Source organism: Amblyomma maculatum, chromosome 1 (genome assembly GCF_055883805.1).
Source record: "Amblyomma maculatum isolate TAMU_Amacu chromosome 1, ASM5588380v1, whole genome shotgun sequence".
Taxonomy (NCBI): Eukaryota; Metazoa; Arthropoda; class Arachnida; order Ixodida; family Ixodidae; genus Amblyomma; species Amblyomma maculatum.
In genome coordinates this window covers 198,565,585-198,582,985 of record NC_139344.1, presented here as the reverse complement: position 1 = coordinate 198,582,985, position 17,401 = coordinate 198,565,585, and the positions used below count along the sequence as shown (strand labels likewise).

The window sequence follows — 17,401 nt, the reverse complement described above, 5'->3', positions numbered from 1 at the left end:
CGGCACAAGTAACAGCCGAGATGATCACCTTGTCGCTAAAATCTTTCATACTGCATAGTCAACATGCAAAAATTTCTTTAAGTCTCGACACGCCACAGTCATCACTACATTGACAAGAGCTTCGCGAACTTTTGCATCACTGGCGTTCCAAATGAAGCCTGCTTTCCAGAAACAATTCTTGATGGCAAGTCTGATGAGCTTGCAGGGCCAAGGGGACCGTCACGGTGGAAAGGAAGAAGAAAACCGAGCTTGCGATTCATGCGAGCCTCAGTGACCGATAGAGTTACGCGTGGTGCAAGTGGCCTATGCAGCGATGCATTTGCAAGGCGTGCCAGTGCATTTTCTACACAGCCACACCCTCACAAATGTTAATAAGACTACTCCAGCAAACGAGACTCCAGAAAGCCTGAAATCTTTTCTCCTCCCCTGCGACATAGTGGCATGTAAGTGTTGGCGCACATGGCATCTATGTATTTGATCGCCCCATCTCAAACACACACTTTCGCATTGTGAGCGTGGGTTGGCTGGTGTGGGTATAGCGTTTTCGTGTTTGTCTCCTTTAAGGATGGCTCTCAGAGGTTGGATACAATTGTCATAACCAATATGCGCTATGACAGCACTGTCATAAGCAGTTTACCACAGAAATCATAAAAAAGAAAAAATGACTGTGTCATGGAAGTCCATTATTATATCCAATATGTTGTTCTAACCAGTATTGTTACAAGTGGGGCTTCTGCTTTGTTGCAAGTGGGTTTAACTGTATGTTCACTTTTTTTTTTTCTTTTTACAAAATGAGGCACCAAGATCACAAGTGCCTTTTCACAATAACCTAATGCTACAAGTACTTCCCATAGAAGGCTTTACGTCAACCATCATTTGACACCGCATGAAATTCGAGATGATGTCAATAAACATATAGTCTGTTTCCCCACTCTTGTGGCAGTTGGTCAGATTTCTTCCCAGCACTTCTGGCTTTTTGTCCCTTAAATGATGTGCGAAGCTTGACCAAGATTTTAGTTTAAATAACCTCAGCAGACAATATTCATGAGCACACAATCAGCCTCATGCTGTTTATTTCTCGCCTCTATATAACGTGGGAAGCTGATAACAAGGTCCATACAAGGATTGCTTAGGGTGATGCATGCAACTAATTCTGTCGCTCTCACACGGCAAGAACTCTGAAGCCTCTATATAACGTGGGAAGCTGATAACAAGGTCCATACAAGGATTGCTTAGGGTGATGCATGCAACTAATTCTGTCGCTCTCACACGGCAAGAACTCTGAATTATCTTATGAATTACGTTTTTCCCAAAGCGCAAATGTTCTTGCAGATGTGCAGGTTTTGAGCTGGGACTTCAGCTCAGAGCATTAGACAAGTCATTTACAGTTCATGGAGGCTCTGTAGAGCCTCATACCAGGGCAAAATACATGAAAATGCCAATAACAGGCCATCGTGAGTTTTCTGGGCTCGCACAAACAATATATTCTGCAGCAACTTGGTTGGTCAATTTCCATGTCCCAATGAAGGTTGAAATACCAAACTTCCTGTGAATCTATTTCTCCTCAAAACTTGCAGAACCGTGGACAGGACTTCCTCTGAGATACACTGAAAACTGATAGCGTTTCCTCTCGAAGTTATGACTGCAAATAACTACCATTTGGAGCCTTCTGGAAATTGCATTTATGGCGAACTCTGCCCATTGCTTATAAAAATGTGCAGTAATGTATGTAACTGCATAATACACCACTTGAGAATGACAGCAAGCTAATAATAATTTTGAACAGACTAAAATAAAATGCAGTAAGAAAAGCCCATGACATGATAAAAATGAAAGCATTATTACATCAAAATCTACTCAGAAACAGAAAAGAGGTATTTTATTTTCAGGATTTTTGACTTTCTGTAACAAAACTGAAATATCATATCATTTTGTTCACCACTCTATTAATAGACTGCCAGAAAAGTAGAATTGTCTGCAAGTATGACAGGACAAAGTTAAGAGTTAAATTTTCTAATCCATGCTTGTTAACGACAATATGCCATTTAGCACCGGAGGTCCAAAACATGTCATTTTGGCATTTATGTTTTAGCTCCAATAAGCATACACACTCAAGACGCTTATTATTGTCACCTGCTGCAGTGGCTCAGTGGTTGGGGCATTCGACTGCTGATCCCAAGAAAGCAGATACAAACCCGGCCGCAGTGGGAACTTTTCGATTGAGGGAAAAAGCAGGACATCTATGTGCTGTGCTATGTCAGTGCACATTGGAGCCCACCAGGCGGCCTAAATTTCCAGAGTTCTCTGCTATGGCGTCCCTCACAGCCTAAGTCACTCTGGAATGTTAAACCCCTAAAACGCAAATCCAACTTACTGCTTATTCCTCCACATTCCAAGCACAGCAAATCAGATGCTAACAGCAAGAAATCAAACCCACAGCAGTGGAAGGAGCACAGCCTCAGAAACAAACTTAAATTTTTAACTTTTCAAACTCAAGTTACCGGTATAGCATGTCGTATGCGAGGTTTAAAGGTCCTGGAGCGGCTCCGGCTGTCGGGATGCCATAGTGGAGGTGCTGCAGAATATACCACCTGGGGAGCTTTAATGTGCACCGACATCATAAACCACACGGGTGCTTTTTGCACTTTCCCTCCATCAAAATGCGGCTGATGGAGACAAGCTATTGTTGTTTTTCCAGCCAATACACAGGACATTACAGCTCAGAACGCAGCCAAGATCCAAGAATACAGGCAAGGTAGGCACAATGGTCAACACTTAGCCAATGACAACAGTATATTGGTTGTTGCAGGTTTTTTTTAGCAGACCACTAACAGTGCTTTAGTAGCATCTGCCAATGCTACTAAAGAAGAAGGGGGCGCGGCAGGGGGAACCCATTTAATGCAAGGGAGAAACAAATGTAAAATTTAAATTAAAAAAAAATCACCTTCAGAATGAAATATTGGTGGTGTATGCATGCCAGCATTTATGAACAACTCCGAATATATTTGGGCACAAGCTGCGCTGAGAATTCACTCTCAAGAGTTCTACAGGAGAGCATAATGATGCTACGAATATAGCTTCACAAAGCGGGAGTACTATGCACACGTCTGTTCAAACCTCTGGTTTTAAACTCATTTATGCACGGTTGGAAAAACTTGTGTTGCACAAGATGGCAAAAAAGTGGCACAAAAAACAAACTAGTGATATTATCTGCATAAAATATGCCATACAGAATGGTGCTGCTCAGATGCCCACACTACTGAATTTTTTTTTTACTCTTTAGTTGATATTCAGTACAATTCAGTATTTATTTTATCGCATTTTTTAGTAACGCTATGCCAAAAATTTTGATGAACTTTTACAGCATTAATCAATGCAAAAAATATCGATGAATCTAAAAACCTTGCAGCATGATGGCTTTGGTCAAATGTGATGTGCCTAGCAGTAACGCCAACAGCAACAGTGCTTAAAGGTGCCACCGCTTTTCCTTTCTCTCTCTCCTTAAAAATCTAACCGCTTCCCACGAAGATGCTTGCAATGAACTACGTAAGCCACAAACAAAAAAATAAACCTCATACCACATTCCACTGGTGTAAGCGTTGTAGTGAGCTCAGTGTCCTCACCATCAGCACATGAAATCCGAGAGAAAAAAAATATCCCTACAGGGCACGCAATGCAAGAGGAGAGAGGTGATAAAAAATTGTTAATTTAGCTCTTTTTGTTATAGTTGTTCAGAAGCTTTACTTAGCACAGCCCACTGCTGCCGTGATGGATAAAAGCTCTAGCAGTTAACTGCAAAGCACACATAGATTTGGCATGATCTCTTTGCCCTTTAGCATTTTGTGCTGTTTTTCAGAAGTTTGGGTAATAACTTTGCCATAAGAGAGTCACCAAGTGTTGAGGTATTAACTAAATATTCATACCTCCATATGAGCCACCAAAGTTAACCTCATCACTGTACATTCCTGCTATTGGTATCTCCTTTCATTAATTTTTTTTTTCTTCCTACTTACATCAGATGCACATATGCATGCTACTAATGTGTCATTCTTCAGGCCATGGTAACAATGCAATTCATAACCAGCAAAACATGCATCTTTTAACTGATCTGAAATTAGGTATATGAAATTATATTGGTTTGGTTTCTAAAACAACAGCTCTACTAAACGCAAAAGCAAAGTTTCTTGTGCTGGGCATTTGACCTATGGACATATCAAGGTCAAACTTTCAAGTCAAACCATAGTAACATCAGTGTTGACCCATGACCTCAATCCATTCGTCAATGGGATGTGTGACGCAACCATACCACATGCAGTCACAAAGTTGCGAGGAGCTACCAACTCGGGCTGTCAATTGAGATGGGAGGACTGGGTAGGAATCAACCTTCCAGGCCTCTTGGATGACAAGTAAGGCACACTATTTCTAGACCACGCAGGTACATTCGTACAGCTTAGTTAAAGCGGGGCTTTGTATCTATGTCGGGTGGCAATTATGTGCACCCAAGCATCTGATGTCACCAACGAATGGAAAACCTGTAGCATAACCACGAAGAGCTATCACTGAACCATTGGTAATGTTTTTTGGTTCACAGGGTTGAACATCTCATCTCAGCATCACTGGGATGCTGCAGCGGAGAACTCCAGAAATTTTGACCACCTGGAGTTCATTAATGCGCACTGACATCACACAGTAGTACATGGATGCCTTGTGTTTCTGACACGTGGCCACTGTGGGCAGGATTGAACCTGCATCCTCGGTATCAGCTGTCGAGTGCTCTAACCACTGAGCCAGAGAGATGGGCTGAAAGCATAATGATTAATGTACACTTTGTAACAGTGCAGCATAAATTATTTAGGCCTGCTGCACATATAACTCACTACATCCATTACACATTAAGCGCCCCATTCTGCAGAAACTTCGGTGTTGGCATTGCAAGCGAAAAAAAAAAAGATCACAAGCATACTGATGGCAGGTGATAGTTGGCAAGTGACATGGCCGAACACTGGTCGGCAGGTTATGTGAAGTCACAAGAACACATGACATGGCCGATATGGCAGGAGATTGGGAATCAAACTGGAGTCAGACACAGATACTTTTAGGCTGCCATGCAGACACGTTCATGCAGCTTTAAAGCAGGGCGGTCTTTCACATAATGGCTAGCTTGCAACTCATCAATGAGGCCACAACACCGCATTTAAACAAACACAGCTGAGTGTCACTCTCTATTAAGCAGCAGAAGTTAACTCTGTTGCAATGCACGTTATGTAACATCCAACACAACTTACACTATTGCAGGCCTGATCAAAGGCAAACTTCTTGCCACAGTTTCCATTTGCATTTTCACCACTGAAGATACAGCACAGCATGGCCACAGTTTGTATGTCATAACGCTTCAGGTAGTGGCTGATGCTGCAAAAATGGCATAGTACAATAAACAAAGCACATTAAAGAAAAAAATGAGCACTAGGGGCAGAAGTAATAACCTTAAAATACATAGTACTAAGTGTTTTGTCACTTTGCCTTTCCAACTCCCGTACACTAAAGGTGAAGTACCAGTGGCGCCGCAGGTGGCAAAACATAGCTTCCATTCACTAACATCCTCCTCTCCTTGATGCTCATCCCTACCTGTGCAAAAAGTGGCACCTGCAAGTACTCAAGGTGATGCCAGTACACAATCAGAATGCAAGTAGTACATGGATAAACATGTCCATGAACACACAATATGTCACAGCTATCAGCAAGCAGCATAACTCATCCCTTTCTCCTTGAAACTTCTCATGCCAGCAGCCAATATGTGCCTCCAAGTGCTCTGAGATGATGTCTTCAAACTTTACATCCTTGTTAATTTGTTGCACTTTATGCCATCCTTTAAGGAAGCACCCCCCTTCATGGATCACTGCCTTGTCGTGGCGGAGGGGCTTGCGAAACTCGATGAAGTCGTGAGCTCTGCTGTGTAGGGCCACCCAAGATAGACAGGTCACGGCAGAGAGTTCTGACAAAATGTGATTCACTGGAGAAGGTAATGGCAACCCACTCCAGTATTTCCTGCCAAGAAAACCCTATGGCCAGTCACAATACCATTAAAGATATGGCGCCGGAAGATGAGCCCCCCAGGTTGGAAGGCATCCCACATGTTACTGGGGATGAACAAAGGGCGATTCCTAGTAGCTCCAGGACGAATGAAGCGGCTGGGCTAAAGCCAAAAGGACGCTCAGTTGTGGATGTGTTGGGAAGCGACCGGAAAGTCCGATGTTGCAAGAAGATATATCAAATAGCAACATGGAATGTAAGATCTATGACGCAAGGTAAACTGGATGTCGTCAAGCGAGAAATGGACAGATTGAACATTGATATCTTGGGTATCAGCGAGCTCAAGTGGACCGGAATGGGAGAATTTAACTCCGGCGACCGTTATGTCTTTTTTTGTGGGCACGAATCCAAGAGAAGGAATGGGGTCGCTCTCATAGTAAACAGAAGAATGGGTACAACAGTAAAGGGTACAACCCCAAAAACGACCGAATGATTTCACTTCGGATCCAAGGTCAGCCTTTCAACATAACAGTTATCCAAGTCTATGCACCGACCACTGCTGCTGAAGAAGCTGGCGTTGAGAGATTTTATGCGGACCTACAATGCCTTTTAGACCGCACCCCATCATCAGACGTCGTTTTTCTCATAGGAGACTGGAATGCTAAGGTCGGGAGTGAAGAAATATCCGGAATTATAGGCAAGTTCGGTCTTGGTGAGCCAAATGTAGCTGGGCAGAGGCTAGTAGAGTTTTGTCAAGAAAACAACCTGACCATAGCGAATACTCATTTTCAACAGCCCAAGAGGCGCCTGTACACATGGACTTCACCGGACGGTCTGTACAGGAATCAGATCGATTATATTCTTTGCCGGCAGAGATGGAGAAGCGCTATACAAGCAGTAAAAACAAGGCCTGGGGCCGATTGTGGCACCGATCATCAGCTTCTTGTTGCCAAAATTAAGCTTCGATTGAGGAAAACGCAGAAAACTAGAAGGACTTTCAGGTATGATCTGGATCAAATTCCATTAGAATATGCTGTGGAAGTGAGGAATCGATTTCAAGAATTAGATCTGGAAGACAGAGAGCCCGAAGAGATGTGGACTGATGTTCGTGATATGATACAAGAAGTTGCTACTAAGGTAGTTCCAAAGCAAAAGAAATGCAAGAAAGCAAACTGGTTATCTGAAGAGGCTTTGCAAATAGCTGAGGAAAGGAGGATGGCAAAAGTTATGGGGGAAAGAGAAAGATACAAGGTTCTCAATGTAGATTTTCAGAAAATAGCAAGGAGAGATAAGAATGCCTTCCTGAACATACAGTGCCAAGCAGTTGAGGACAACAGCCAATTAAGGAACACTGGAGCTCTGTATAAGACAATCAAAGATATCAAAGGAAGCTTCTGTGCTAAGCTGGGCGTGATAAAGGACAAACAAGGCAAGGACCTCACTGAAGCCTCAGAGATAAAGAGGTGGCAGGAATACACAGAAGAACTGTACAAGAAGGACCCGAATGTGCAAACCCAACATAAGACGGTTGTGATTACTGATCTCGAGCCGGGCATCCTGAAGAGTGAAGTTGAATGGGCCTTAGCCAGCCTTGCTAAGAACAAAGCTAGCGGAATTGATGGCATTGCAGCTGAGTTGCTTCAAAACCTCAACCATGACGCTGTTAACATTCTGCATACATTATGTCAGAAGATTTGGACAACCCTGCAGTGGCCACAGGATTGGAGGAGGTCAGTTTATATCCCCATTCCAAAGAAAGGCAGTGCCAAAGATTGTTCCAACTACCGCACGATCGTGCTTATTTCACATGCTAGCAAGGTGATGTTGAAAATCCTCCAAGGTAGGCTGCAGCAGTATGTGGATCGGGAGCTTCCGGACGTGCAAGCTTGGTTTCGCAAGGGCAGAGGAACTAGAGACCAAATTGCTAACCTTCGCTGGATCATGGAAAAAGAAAGAGAGTTCCAGAAACCCATCTACTTCTGCTTTATTGATTATGCGAAAGCGTTTGACTGCGTAGATCACAGCAGATTGTGGCAAGCTCTCCAAGAGATGGGAGTTCCAATTCACCTCATTTGTCTCCTCAGGAACCTGTATGAAGGGCAAGAGGCCACAGTCAGAACTGGGCATGGTCTTACTGATTGGTTTCCGATCGAGAAAGGAGTGAGGCAAGGCTGCATACTGTCGCCCTGCCTATTTAACCTATATGCAGAGTGCATCATGAGGAAGGCCAGTCTGGACGAGTCTTCAGCTGGAGTGAAGATTGCTGTAAAACGTATCAACAATCTTAGATATGCGGATGATACCACTTTAATGGCAGAAAGTGAAGTGGAACTCAAGAGACTTCTGATCCGCGTACAAGAAGAGAGTGAGAAGTTTGGGCTTAAACTGAACATTAAAAAGACAAAAATCATGGCGTCTTGCCCTATCAAGTCCTGGAGCATCAATGGACAAGAAGTGGAAGCTGTGACAGATTTTCTGTTCTTGGGCTCCAAGTTTACCTCGGAAGGAGACTGCAGCCATGAAATTAGGAGACGCCTGCTTCTGGGAAAGAGAGCAATGGTTAGCCTTGACCGCCTAGTAAAGAGCAGAGACATTAGTCTGCCAACCAAGATCCGTATAACTCGTGCTATGGTCTTTCCAGTTGTGATGTATGGATGCGAGAGTTGGACTGTGAAAAAGGCTGACCGCCGCAGAATTGACGCGTTTGAATTGTGGTGCTGGCGAAGACTCTTGAGAGTTCCTTGGACTGCCAGAAGATCAAATCAGTCGATATTGTCGACCATAAACCCTGACTGCTCATTGGAGGGTAAAATTTTAAAGTTAAAGCTCAGCTACTTTGGTCATCTGATGAGAAGAGAGGAGTCGCTGGAGAAAGATTTGATGTTGGGAAAGGTTGAGGGTCGCCGGAGAAGGGGTAGGCAGCGAACGCGTTGGTTAGATGGCATCCTCGAGGCACTGCAGATGAAGTTATGTGATGTTAGGAAGATAGTGAGAGACCGGAAAGCGTGGCGTGACATGGTCCATAGGGTCACGAAGAGTCGGACACGACTGAACGACTAAACTGAACTGAAGGAAGCACCAATTTACACAAGCGTCTGTTCTTAATAAAAGTTACAGCCGAAGACAACCACTAGCAAATACCTTAGGAACATTATAAACTTATTTGCTACATTCAAGCTTTGTTCTAAGACTTTCCAAAAAATTGTGAAATTCAGCAGTCTCTCAGACAACTGAATGAGGCTCTCTTCTTCAAGCAAGTATAACACACTTGGCACTCATTTACATCAACTTCTATGCTAACAAATTTGTCTGCTATATTTAGACATCAGCAGCAAAGACAACAGTTTTTCGCGTCATAATCATCACGGCCTGTTGCACAAAGCAACCAACATGGCCATGTAAAACAACGCTTTGAGCAAATCATTTGGTTGAATCGGTTTATGGGGTTTAACATCACAAAGAGACTTAAGATAAGAGAGGTGCCATAGTGGAGGAGCTCCAGAAATTTCAACCACCTGGGATTCTTTAACATGCACTAACATCGCACAGCACATGGGCGCCTTGCCTTTTGCTTTCATTAAAAAGTGGCCGCCAGGGCCGGAGTTCAATACCGCATCTTTGTCCACAGCAGTTGAGCGCCCTAACCACTGCACCACCATGGCGAGGCGCAATCATTCAGTGCGGTAGAACACTACCGTATGGTTCTCATCTTGTTAGTAATGCAGCACCAAGCACAATCATGCCTCTTTAACACGAGTTCCACTAACATTGTCTCCTTATTAGTGATGTTAGCACCAAACACAACCATTCCTCAAAAATATAAGTTCCACTAACATGGGCCTGTGCCACCGTCATGCAGCACGACAAGTACTTTCAATGAAGAGCACCGCAGGTACGGGCAAGAGTAACTAGTGGCATACGTAGCAAGGACAGTTTGACGGCGGAAGGCAGGAGCTAGGCTTAATCAATGCTGAATAGCATAATTTTTTTTAAGTTTATGAATAACTTGTTCAGGTGGTTAAATATTCTAAAGTGCTCGAGCTATGAGGGCCGTATTAGTAGAGAGCTTCAGATAATTTCTATTACCTAGGTTCTTTACAGTGCGTTGACATCACGCAGTACATGGGTGCCTTGCGTTTCACCTTCAATCAAACGCAATGAAACGCAATGTGTTCCTAGAGTCCTTACATACAGTGGAGGAAGCAGCTTAACCCACGAACTGCCCAGAGTGGGCAATGACAGTGAACCGCGGCTACACTATTGCAGGCAATGTTTGGCAACAAGGTGGAGCGTTACAGTTTGCAGAGGCTTGCAAGCAAAGCAGGAGTGCCTCGAAATGCACAATTATGGTACTTAATCCAATAGCACACCACCATCCAATAGCACACCACCTCACCACGCCCATGGATTGTTAATTTTCTCTTTGGGCTGAGTGTAATGTGTGTAAATCCTACTTGATATCTAACTAATGCCAGCGTGCATGTCAACAATACCGACCTTTTTCGGTTAAAACCATATTTTCAAAATTAAATTCAATGCACATTTTTTTAGTTCCTGTTTTTTTTTTTTTTTTTTTTTTTTTTTTTTTTCTGTTTGAACTAAGTCCAACCTATCTCCCTATATGATGCGTGCACTACTGCACCGACAGTGCTGGCTATCTCTGATTGCACAAGCAACGCACGTTTATCATGGCAGCCCAAACTAAAGGCAATGAACATGACTGTGCCTGCAAATTATGACTGGTTAATGGCTAATGAGCCTTTCCATGCCCAGGAAACATGCCATAATGGTGAGCTCCAAATGAGTCTTCACGAACTAAGGTTTATTTGTAGTTTATTTTTATTTTTTTTCAACATGCACTGAAACTTTAACACGTAAGTGTTTTTCTATTTTCGCTTCATTGAAATGCAACCATCTTGAGCCACATAAAACATATTCTCAACACCAGAATGCCGCAGCCACCAAGGCAGCAGAGAAATTTTTGAATTTTATGACTGCCTGTGGCTACTTCCAGTTAACAGATGCAGTGTCTGACATAAGGAAGTATAATACAGAGAAAATTGAGCATGCTCTAAAGCAGGGGTTCTCAAACTGGGTTCCGCGGGCTGTCTTCTTGTGTTCCGCGAGAATCCTCAGAGCTCCAGGCAAGCACTGCTCTCAAAGAGAAATTTAATGGTGAAGGCTTGGTGACATTTTGGATGGGGACTGTTCCACTGTTTCCATGCCTCTTTGAAAGGGCAGTGGACATTTCGCTTCCCTTTGCAACTACATATGCATGTGAACAGGCATTTTCAGCCCTTGCCTATCTGAAGAACAAGCACAGGAGCCGTCTTGACCCAGCAGCTGATATGAGACTGGCTCTGAGTGCTACTGAGCCACGCTTTGACTTGCTCTTAAAAGGGAAGCAGTACCACCCATCACATTAGTATTTGTATTAATCTGTGCAATAAACATTTAACCTTTGCAACTCTCTTTGCAAAAATGCACTCGACAACATTGCTCGTAAGTGAAGGCAGGGGGTGGGGTTCCCTGCAACTTACTGAAGGCTTTTGGGGTTCCTCCAAGCAAAAATGTTTGAGAACCCCTGCTCTAAAGAATGGCGGCAGCCTTAAAGTGGTGAGGAGGAAATTAAGCATAGGCAAAAATCAGGTGTATGTACTAAAGGACAAGGCGGGCAATGTCATCACAAATATGGACATTATAGTCAAAGTAGCTGAGGAGTTCTATACTGATCTATACAGTAGCTGAAGTAGTCAGGACAATAATAAGATTGGCAGTAGTGAAGAGCAGTCAGACGTTCCGCCAATGACGAAGGATGAGGTTAAGAAAGCTTTAGAAACTATGAAAAGGGGGAAAGCAGCTGGGGAAGATAAGGTAACTGCAGATTTGTTAAAGGACGGGGGAGATATCATGCTAAGAAAAATGGCCACTCTGTAGACGCAATGCCTGGTGTTATCGACGGTACCGGAATCATGGAAGAACGTTGGCATTATCTTAATTCATACGAAAGGGGATGCTAAGGACTTGAAAAATTACAGACCAATCAGCTTACTATCCGTTACAGACAAGGTACTTACTAAGGTAATCGCTAACAGAATCAGGACAACCTTAGACTTCAATCAAGCAAAAGATCAAGCAGGTTTTAGGAAAGAGTACTCAACTATCGATCATATTCCATACCACCAACCAGGTGATATAAAAATGCTCGGAATATAACCAGCCCTCACAGACAGCATTCATTGATTACGAAAAAGCACTTGACTCAGTAGAAACAGAAACATTGGCAGTCATGCAGGAATTGCGAAATCGGGGTGTAGACGAGCCGTATGTGAAAGTACGAAGATATATATAGTGGCTGCACAGCAACCATTGTTCTGCATAAAGGAAGTAACAAATTCTCATAAAGAAAGCGGTTTGGCAAGGAGACACAATCTCCCCAGTATTGTTCACAGCTTGCTTAAAGGAAGTATTCAGAGACTTGGAATGGGAGCAGTTAGGGATAAGGATGGATGGAGAATACCTCAGTAATCTGCGAATCGCTGATGACATTGTCTTGCTAAGTAACTCAGGGAATGAATTGCAAAGAATGATTGATGACTAAGACAGGAAAAGCAGAGAGGTGGGCCTAAAAATCAACATGCAGAAGACTAAGATAATGTTCGACAGCCTGGGGAAGGAAAAGCAGTTTGCAATACGTACAGAAGCACTGGAAGTTGTAGATGAATATGCCTACTTAGGACAGCAGTAACTGCAGATTCAGATCATGAAAGAGAAATAACTAGGAGAATAAGATTGGGACGGAGTGCATTTGGCAAATACAGATTATGAGTAGCGGCTTACCGGTATCGCTCAAGAGGAAAGTATATAACAGTTGCATCTCACCTGTACTCACCTATGGGGCTGAAACGTGAAGGCTAATGAAAAGGGTTCTACTTAAGTTGAGGACAACGCAGAGGGCTATGGAGCGCAAAATGGTAGGTGTAACGTTAAGAGGAAGGAAGCGTGCAGAGTGTATCAGAGAAATAACTCGAGTTAATAGCATTCTAGTGGAAATCAAGAAGAATCGGGTATGGGCAGGGCATGACAACTGATGATCGCTAAGGGTAACAAATTGGATTCTAAGGTAAGGAAAGCATACTAGGGGGCGACATAGTTTGGTAAGCGGATGAGATTAAGACGTTAGCAGGGGTCAAGTCTGGCTGATGATGATGATGATGATAGATATTTCCAGTCACTATATCTCCATGTAGATTGGTTTTTAGACTTACGATGGCCCCTTAAGCAATGAGCCAGCTAGTTAAAATCAATGTGACGCTCTGCACAGCTGCACAGAAGTGAGGTAAATACTCTCAGTTCTTGTGCTGTATTGACTTGCTTATCGTAATAACACAGCAGTGGGTGTTAACAACGGTCTTCATTTTCTTGCTTTTAGGCATGTGGCTGCAAAGAATGGAAGTAGGCACTGAAAAGCTACTGTCATTAACTGAACAACAAAATGAGTGCTGTACTCATGTTCTGTGGCAGGAACCAAGTATAATCATTGTAAGAAAAGAACATTAATGATTTGGTAACATACTACTTATGTTAGTTCTCTCACTGCTATAAAGCAGGTATCCCCAAATTGGGTGACATAAATCCATGCATGCCTCAACCCCTGCATATCTAAACCTCTCCCCAACATCCCCCCCTCCCCTCCCCCAAATGCAGTTTTCTTTTTACTCATTTTATTTGGGAACCAATTTGACTATAGTTGCTAATATCAAACTGCTTCACTATACAGCCAGTCATTATAAACTGAATTTGGGCATTTTTTGAGGGCTGTACATGTGCATGTTCACATGCTTTCTTTTTGGTAGCATGTTAGGCAGGAAGGGATAGAAGCCACCACACATGCAGTTTCTTGGTACCTTCTTAAAGCCAGATGGGTTCCAAAAAGCTAACAAGATAGAGAAGCCCAACTATAAAGTATAAAAGACCCTTTATGATAACACCAACTTCTCTGCATGGCTGTATGATGAGAGCACAGGTAATGTTGAAACATGTGCAAATTCCACACACTTTGCAGAGTTTAAACATGTCAATGCAGTACCTATTAATATTGTTACATCTAACTGCACTAATTCTGGTGTGCTATCACACTCAATGTGAGCTTCAACGTGCGAGGTGTGGTTAGAGCTCGCTTCCCAAGGCAACGTGATCCCAGCAACGGTCAATGCAATGAACGGAGTGCCCTGAATGTGCAAGCTAGGGTGCTGTGATGGCCCCTGCTTTGCTTTAAGGTGAAAACTTCAGTTGGTAATCTGCACACGTGTTGCAGCTCATAGTGAGTGCGATAGCATAGTCACCTTTTGTAGCTGGTCAGCAGCAATGTGGCAAAAGTGACTGCACGGCAAAGAAAAATATAGTGCTTGTGCTGCCAAATGACAGCAGAACCAAGAAGTGCAGCAAGGAGCAAACATAAGTAATGAATCACAAACACTGATTCCAGCATTTGTCGACCAAAGGAGCGCTGCGCCCATGGAACTGTAGCATCAGGACCTTGCTTGTCTTGTGACAGCTGTGGGCTTGCAATAAGTGCTGCCAGGGACCACACCTGCCAATGTGAATATGTGCATCAGGGTGTTAGAGACTGGCTTACAGCTATTATAGACATTTTAAAAATAAAGCGAAATTCTCCAAAAAGAAGATTGAAACACCTGAGCCAAGTCCTCCCGGCCCACATTAGCAGCACATGTTGCGTTGTGGTTGCAAGCAGCAACAGGATCCCCATAGTCCAACCTACGAATATTTCAAGACAAAAGGAACCACTGTACATGGTTACTAGAACTAAATCTTATTAATTTGCCAGTTCCCTTAGTTGTACTTGACAGGGTGCTGGCTATCTAAGAGGCAAGTAGTGCAACTTAAGTGGCTGGTTATGCTGTCCACAAAAACTAGTGGTTCATGCAAGTTGTCAGCTTGACCTCGCAAAGGGATATTAAAATCTTCGCACATTAGACTTTGGGCCTATATTCTACCTCTGATGCCAGAGGAACAATTTCCTTCAGTCCACATTCATTCACTTGAGCAGTGCAAGCAACTGTTACAGTGTGTTAAACTTGTTTAAATACCATATTTGTTTATTTTTTCACTCTTCACAGATTTCTATTTTAAAAACTCTGATATATATATCTAGGTACGGTCTGTACACATGGGCTGCACAGCAAGGCAGACATTATGTACATTACCGAGCTTAATAATGAAAACATTAATTTACTAAAATTAACATCAACTTTTCTATTCCTGACTTTATATTATTATATAAGTAGTATTATAAACAGTATATATGAACAGTATTATATTGCAAAACGAAAGACTGCCAATATCGAAAGCGAGTCCCCTGTTTAAATTTTCTCAACTGGCAATGGTTCGAAATATTAAACATTAAAAATACGCACCTAAAAGCTCACCGAATTGGCTTTCATACAGTGCACAGTTATAAAATGGGTGCTTATTATAAGATGCGCTGTTTTAAGTTTACTGTATCAGTGCAGCCAAAACCTTTAAACTGTGCACTGCATGAAAGCCAACTCGGTGAGCTTGGTGTTAATGTCAAATATTTCAGCAATACCCTTAATTTCAACAACAAACTGTCAAAACTGTACAAGCTTAAGCTTTTAAAAAAAAGAGTATGTTATCATTTTGCAATGCCATACAAGCAGTCACATGTAGGTAAGCACTCTCTTTCGGTCGTAACTGACAAAAAAGTGACACCAGTTTGAAATTAAATTCAGGTCCCAAAGTACCAACCGCTGCTGCACTCTATTACCAATAAAGCAGTTTTCTGGAGCAAAAAGTTCAACAAGAGGGCCGTAAGCTTGGTCTCTGTGCCATTATCTCTTTTTTCCCTCCATTCCCCAATCCTGTAACAAGGCAACACACACACACACACACACACACACACACACACACACACACACACACACACACACACACACACACACACACACACACGCACACACGCACACACGCACGCACGCACACACGCACGCACGCACGCACGCACACGCGCGCGCACACAAAAAAAGTTTTTGTTTGTTTGCTTATGGGGTTTAACGGTTATGAGGGATACAGTAGTGGAGGTCTTCATATAATTTAGACAACCTGGGGTTTGCCTCCTTCGAAATGTGGCCACCAAAGCTGAAATTGAAACCGGGTCTCCTGGCTCAATAGTCGAGTGCCCTAGCCACTCAGTGACCGCAGCGATTTAGAGAAAAAAAATTTAATGTTAGGGGACACTTAAGCTCCGCCTTTAAGGGCATGATGTGATAGCGTTAATGGTTCTTGCCCGAGCATCCTTTTGCGGATTGTTATTTGCATACCTGCACTCTGCTACTGACTTCATCACTGACAACTTATTCTGTGCCTCTATTATATTGCACATATTCATTACCATGCATTTAGTATAGTACCCAATTATGTGAGAAAGCCCCGCCGGGGTGGCGCAGTGATTACGGTGCTTGACTACTGTTCCCAAGGATGCGGGATCGAATTCCGGCCTCCCCAGGTGGTCGAAATTTCCGGAGTCCTCCGATACGGCGTCTCTCATAGCCTGAGTCGCTTTGGGACGTTAAACCCTACAGATCAAACCAAACCAATTATGTGAGAAACCACGTGGCACAGATACCTAAATAACCCCGCTTTAATCAAGCCGTACAGACATACCAATAACTCCACCATTTTTTTTTTCTTTCTGATGCTCTACTTAGCACAGCACAGGTACGCCACATTTTTTCGCCTAAATATGATTTCAGCTCAAGATCATGCGACAGAATCGTTTAGAGTACAACAGCACTACCATTTCCATCACCGGGCTTATAAACATTACCCTTTCATGTGGTCATGAAGTTATTTGAACTACTGTCGGATATCATGCTTGCACACTTCAGTTGCTCCTTGCAAGTGCCGCAGACTGTTGTCCACAAACTAGTGTGTGCCTGTACACAGATGTGCTGTAAAAGCACATTTAAAACTCCAAATATGCAATGTTTGGCAATCAAATCAACCGGGCTCTTTGTTCTCAACCCCCCCCCCCCCCTTTACGAGCTGGAAAAATGGCAGATTTCGAGGTTTTCTCCGAAAAATCAAATCATCTTCTTTCTGCCCTCGTATGATTAAAATTAGACCTTATATATTGCAATGTGGCATGCTTCACAAGCTGCTCGTCGCATCACACGCTTAATCCCAAAACCAGCCTCATATTTCACCAAAGCACAAAACTTTGTACTTGCTCAAATAGATGCAAAAAAAAAAAAAAATTCAAATGGTTTTAGCTGGTTCTAACTGGTTTCAGTTGGTTTCAGCTGGTCCTAGCTGGTACTCAACTGGCATT

At 43.0% G+C, this 17,401-nt stretch overlaps 1 protein-coding gene across 2 annotated transcripts in view; it reads right to left on the bottom strand.

Moving 5' to 3' along the window:
• The window catches only part of Wdr59 (WD repeat domain 59), a 74,483-nt gene that overhangs the window by 14,898 nt on the left and 42,184 nt on the right, over positions 1-17,401 (bottom strand). For both annotated transcript variants that reach the window (XM_084589998.1, XM_084589999.1), the window contains exons 18-20: positions 14,727-14,808; positions 14,508-14,623; positions 5,286-5,409 (exon numbers count right to left, since the gene is read on the bottom strand). In XM_084589998.1, coding sequence (XP_084446124.1) covers positions 5,286-5,409; positions 14,508-14,623; positions 14,727-14,808 — 322 coding nt within the window. The remainder of the gene's footprint in view (positions 1-5,285; positions 5,410-14,507; positions 14,624-14,726; positions 14,809-17,401) is intronic.